Genomic DNA, 6536 nt, shown 5'->3' with positions numbered 1-6536 from the left:
TGCCTATAGATATATATAGGCTATATATATATAATTAGGCTATAATTATATTATTTAGCGTGTAATGAGACAATCTATAGCCAAATTGTCGAAGATGCCCGAGAATCTCCAGAAATATCAGCATGGGAAATCGGCGCATCAGACCCATGAACCTATAAAGAAAGACGTCATCTCAAGCGGGTGACAACGTTTGCGGTGCTGGTTTGTGTCACGTAAGTACAGGTCTCTCAAGTCTCATGCATTCGGCGTGAGACACGCAATTCAACCCATGCACACTGGTCTCACAAAAAAATACGTGACACTGTCACGTTATTTAATCTATTGAAACGTGATCAGGGACACGTATTTTCTAAATGTTGTATTTCAATTGGAAGTATTTGTCGTGTAACTAAGAACGACTTCCAAACTAAGGTTCCGTCCGGGAGCGTTCTCCCTAATGTCCCTTAAGGAGCTCCGTACAGATCATTCATTGTTGAAAATTGTCTGTGATAACTAACAAATGACAGCTTTTGGCCACCCGTTTCTACTTAAAATTGTCTGTGATAACTAACAATATGACCTTTTGGCCACCCATTTCTACTTTCACCTTTGATTCTGAGAAATTCTGACAATTCACGGATATATTAAATGCAGGTGCGCTGCTCTGTAGGCAAACCGCGAAGGAAAAAAGGGTAGCTGCTTCATCTGTTCTTTTAAGAATTGTATGTAGTGATGTTTATTTTATCTAGCCATCTATTCTCTTGTTTTTGGCTATGTGAATGAAAGTCCGCGTCGATGCCTGGCAAGTCCAGTGTCGCAAGCGGACGCTGCCATGACATCTAGAAATCATACTGTATGGGTTATCATTATTATATTATTGATGTGTAGGGGTTGATTATAACTCGCGAATAATATTGTTTATACCACGGTCTGGGGGAATACTCGTATTCTGATTGGCTGCAGGGCGTGCATTAACTCCTTATATAGGCCTACAGACACCTGCTAAGTAGTTCCAGTCAGTGTTTAGATTCTCTGCCCGAGCCCGACGCGGGCCGGGTCGGGTCGATATTTCCCACCACTATCCTCGGGCCGGGCCTTTGATCGAGCGTTTTTATTTTTATATTATCATTGGTTTATTGGCCTAATCTGAGGAGAAATCTATGCCATAAACAGAAATATTATAGGCCTTTATTACACGGGTCTTCTCAATGCCGTGGAACGCTCCGTTCACTTGCATGGGTAGTAGTCCGGTGACTTGTCTACCCCAGCGTCTTCTTTGTGATGGGTCATTCCTTCTCCTGAGTTTGCATCCTATTTATGTCTAGTGTACACCCCTACTGTCCTCAAGCATCCCCCCCGAAAAACAAATCACAATCTATTGTCAATTATTATTGTTAACAGTAATAATAATAATAATAAATGACATTTATATAGCGCTTAATATGGTACTCTAAGACGCTTACAGTACATTTTAATAGTATAACTGTTGTTATACTACTGCATAACTGCTCTCTCTCTCTCTCTCTCTCTCTCTCTCTCTCTCTCTCTCTCTCTCTCTCTCTCTCTCTCTCTCTCTCTCTCTCTCTCTCTCTCTCTCTCTCTCTCTCTCTCTCTCTATATATATATATATATATATATATATATATATATATATATATATATATATATATACACATATATATCTATACACACACACAAATGTGTATCTTGTACAATGATTTTTAGATTTCCTCTTTGTAAAACTTGAAAAATAAAGTAAGTTTTGGCTTTGGAAAAGTAATTATTTCCCTTATTATACAAATAGGCTATGCTGTTAAGGCTGCCGTGTTCCAATGCCTGTACTTCCATGAGTATACTTAAAGGAAGTATACTATCCGTACTATCTACTACGTTAATTTTTCAGATGTGAGTGCTGTTCCAAATCGAGTACTCCGTTGTGCACTAACCGGAAATTACGATCACGACTGCCGCCGTGGCTCCTCCCCCGCAATAAACATCCCGCTTTGAAAGGTGAACTCTTTACGCCTAGCAGCTATAAAAACTAAAAAATGACTCTATTAATGCAGGCTATGTGGAAAATGCGCCGACTTTGGCTCAGCCTGGCTCCGACTCTTCCGCTACGTAGCTAAGATGGCTGCCGTTGAGTACGGAAAGTGTCCTTCGATCCACACTTCACGATTAGCCCGTTTTGAGTACGACATCCGGGATCTTGAAGTATACTTATTTTCGCCAGATCTGAATCGGAAACTAAATTGTGGCTAGTAAGTACGGACAGTACGGGTATTGGAACACTGCCATGAACCTATAAAGAAAGACGTGAACTCTGGAGTGACCGAAAATTTGCGGTGCTGGTTTGTGTGACGTAAGTACAACTAGAAGGTGATTGACTGCTATTTAAAAACGGTTGAATGCTTGAAATACTAAGATTATGGAGTTGATAGTGCAAATAATTATATTGCCGTTGTCAAAGAATATTAACAGCTAATAACAGATAACAAAAGCGTTGCTTCATAGGCTAATGTACGTCGCCACCTGTCCCTCGGGTAGGCTAGCTAGTTCGTTAGTAATTGAAATTGAACAATGAGAAAGGCTTAGATAAGTACCATACACAGCATCATGTTAGTATAACACAACGTAAATTACGTTTAAAACGTAATTTACACAATGTAGTCGGCTGTTTGTAAAAAATTGTTTGTTTTTAGTGATTTACTTTTTTTCTCCCTGCAGCTTCAAATAAGCATCATACATCTTAACTATCTCTGCCAATCTAATATTTTATATCTATAATCTTTCTTATCTATCTACTATCTGTGTATCTAATCTGTTTTATTTATCTATCTATTCGGTTTGTCTGTGTCTTTGTAAATTAGGTAATCTTTCAATATGCTGTTACGTATTTTAAGAATCTAAGCTACCCACACATAGACCCAATGATGCAGGACCAAACATATTAGCCGTAAATACCATACATAGCCACAAGGGGAGCAAGACCTTATTGGAGGCTGCTCCAGCCACAGATAGCAGCGCTTTTATATATACGAAGAAGCCGAAGCCAGTACGGCACCCCGGCCACGCCCACTAGGCCACGCCCACTTAACGGTCTCTTACCTGTGCACCCAGTGTGAAGAGACCAGAGATTTGCAGCGACACCCGAAAAGGGTCACGGGCCTTTGCCCGTGGCCCATAGTAGCCAGAGTTATTATCTCTCACACGTGTTCCACTCTTTAGCTACAATTCCCTCCGTATAGCTTCACTTACCATGCCGACGACTTTATAATAAATGAAGTGAGTTTAAAGCAACCCGGGATTGGACAACTTTCTTCGAGAATATGCAATAATGCCAGGCAGCACATGTAAGACATGCCCCTCCTGCAAAACCATTCTGCCTTGCGCTAAATTTTTTTGCAGCCACTGCAAAATGGTCCAGCCTGTAAAAGAACGCCTCAAAATTGCCTTGAGAAAATTTGAGGCAAAGCGGGAAGAGTGGGCGTCTTCCCGCAAGAAGAACCACAACATGGCTGTTATCAAGCAGGAAATGGTCCTCCTGGTATGTAAACAATTCAGATTAATTATGTTCTACCTTTAACTGTCTGAATCACTATTGCTTTGAATAGTAGGTCTTTTTTGATTACTACAGGCAAAACATTAACATGCTGTGATTTCCTTACAGCTCGAAAAGCTTCAAGCAGCAGGATATAAACCTGTCCTGCTGCTTGGGAAAGCCACTAAAAAGAGCCATGTAGTCAAGGTGTTCACACCTCGTTGCACCTTGGCCACATTTGCGGAGGAGTCCCTCAAAAAAATGGGCTCCATCCATGAGTACATTTGTCAAGGTACGATTCTTTATTTTTATAAATTCCACACACCCTCAGCTTTGTTTACCAAAATACTAACTGCATCTTGTTATTTGTCCACCACATTCATTTTTATCATGGAACTATTGCTAAAAAAAATTTGGTTGCCATTTGCAATTTAATAACCCTTTGCAACACTTTTCAAACTTGCACAGGATGGACCCCTTTTGCAAGTGGGACTGCAGAGGGGCCAGAAGAGGGCAGGGGGACCACTCAGGTGAAGACATACAGGAATATCTATGACAATTAAAGAGGCTAATCCTACAGTGTTATATACTGCATATATATTCCAATATATTATGCTACAAATTACAACATACTAAGTCAGCTGTATAAGTGCTAACCTCTTTCCATGTTTGTTTATGGTTATTTATGTGTATAGATGTGTATAGATCTGTATGGTCTTAATTTCATATTTTTTAAAACTGAATTTACACTTGCACTGTTGAAGTTCCACTGTTGGACTTTGAGTGAGACTTATCTTATGTCATCTTAGATGGACATGGACATGGGAGAGGTGGAGGACAGGGCCGTGCAGGTGGAGGAGGGGGAGGAGGTGGCCCTGCAGGTGGAGGAGGGGGAGGAGGTGGCCCTGCAGTTGGAGGAGGTGGCCCTGCAGGTGGAGGAGGTGGCCCTGCAGGTGGAGGAGGTGGCCCTGCAGGTGGAGGAGGTGGCCCACCCGGACACGGAAGGACCAGGTATGGATTTTTCAATTAAAGCATGCATGAGAAGGTACTAAGTGTCATACAAATAAACATCATTGCCTGAATGAGTAATATTTTATTTTCCATTCCAACAGTGGTCTCTACTGTGCAGAGGAAGCGGAGGAGAAAAGGTATGTTCAGAATGTCTGTCCAGATCGAATTGCTAATTGACTACTATTCTTTTCACCATAGCATTATATTTATTGTAGTTATTTTGGAAAAAGGACTGTATTAAGAATGTTGGTTATGACCATTTGAGTCTTTGCTTGAATACCTCAACATTTCTTTCCTACAGAGCATCACAGCCAGAAGGGGCTTGAAAAAAGGAATAAGACTTTACCGAAGAGTAAGATGAAATAGTTTGTAACGATCAGAGCACTGACAAACCCTTTACACAATTTATAATTATGGAATTGTAAATTATTCTCCTGTGTATTCATAGCAGCGATTACAGCATTAATACAGTAGTAATAATTACAGTTATTGATTTTATATTTGCGGTATTTTATATTTGCCAGTGGATAAGCATAGATGGTTTTGTTGTGAAAAACATGTTTTTTATATTTTCAGATTGCCCCTACCATATTGGTCGTGACTCCTTCGAAATAAGGAGTTACGGGAAGGAGAGGATGAGAAAGGTTTGACAGACCCATAAAGACCCAGCAAAAACACATGCGTGATTAACTGTAGGAATGACATTCTCGCTGATTGATCATGTAAAGCATGCATATTAAGTGCATACTGTAAATGTAATTTACTCATGTATACAAGTAATTTGCATAAATATTTTGGAATAGTACCGTCAATCCATTTTGTCTATCAAACTCATAGGCTAACACTGAATTTATTATCTTACTACTGAATTTATGGTTCCTTTCCTTGATAGGGCATTAAAGAAGTCCTTGTTGATTGGCAGCCTTGCCCAGTTTGGTATGTATTTAATTTGGTTTCTTTCTGTTTCACTGGGTTTTTTGAAACCACTTCATTGCTTATTCTATATTATACCATATTATTTTGCACCATCTTGGTGAAAAATAGCTGCTGCTATTTTAACGTTTAACAGTAGTTCTTCCACCAAACACACTTGCCAACCAGATTTCCTATCAAGTGGTTTCATCATTCCCTTTCTTATGTGTCATACACTATTACATTAGATCTTGAATTATTAGAAAATGACTTGAAAGTGTGGTATTGCTCAAGAACAAAAATGTGCAAAGATTGGGCTTGATTTGTAATTGCCTTTATAGATGAGAATCAATATAAAGTAGGTATATACTGTGTTATGTAAGTGGAGTTCGACCAATCATCACAAAACGGTTCATTGATATATTATTTGTTCTCTTTTCAGTGGGAAGGAGTGGGCCAGGTCCTGGCAGCCAAAAGATTTGAATTAGTCCCCCTGCCCTCTTCAAATAAAAACATATTTTCAGTCTTTCTAGAATGTGGTGCTACTCCTGATACATGATTGCCCTGCCATTCAAATGTGGTCACTAAGAGCTTAATGACACACACACACACACACACACACACACACACACACACACACACACACACACACACACACACACACACACACACACACACACACACACACACATATATATATATATATATATATATATATATATATATATATATATATATATATATATATATGGACACAACAGTTAATATAAATATGAATTCCAGTCTGTAGGCAGTACATGGTGGGTAAAGTTCAAGTAACTCAAAAGTTTTGGGCTGAATGGTCTCTAGGTAATAGAGTAGTAGCAGCAATTAATTAGGTGCTTTTTCAGTCATAGATTAGGGCCTACTGAATGTCAATTTAGTCACAACAGATTATTAAAATATAGTGCTGAAAGATCTTTTTTCAACACCAAAACACCAGATTCTCTTGGATGATTAAATTAGCTGCTACGTCAAACCAACCATGGTGTGTGGTGGTGGTTTCATATATGTGAAAGGGCATTCAAATATAGCCTACTACAATAATAATAAT

At 39.3% G+C, this 6536-nt stretch overlaps 1 protein-coding gene across 1 annotated transcript; it reads left to right on the top strand.

Annotated features, from left to right (window-relative positions):
* Window positions 1–3237: 3237 nt before the first annotated feature.
* Window positions 3238–6184, top strand: LOC132469422 (uncharacterized). The gene is made up of 9 exons (XM_060067391.1): window positions 3238–3526; window positions 3650–3812; window positions 3989–4050; window positions 4330–4531; window positions 4633–4668; window positions 4833–4883; window positions 5108–5175; window positions 5424–5467; window positions 5886–6184. The coding sequence occupies exons 1-9, from the start codon at window positions 3317–3319 to the stop codon at window positions 5929–5931; spliced, it is 882 nt and encodes a 293-aa protein (XP_059923374.1). The 5' UTR covers window positions 3238–3316; the 3' UTR covers window positions 5932–6184.
* Window positions 6185–6536: the final 352 nt, after the last annotated feature.

Source organism: Gadus macrocephalus, chromosome 12, assembly GCF_031168955.1.
Source record: "Gadus macrocephalus chromosome 12, ASM3116895v1".
Classification (NCBI taxonomy): Eukaryota; Metazoa; Chordata; class Actinopteri; order Gadiformes; family Gadidae; genus Gadus; species Gadus macrocephalus.
Note: the sequence above shows the minus strand (reverse complement) of the source record. Positions and strands in the feature narration are given on the sequence as shown.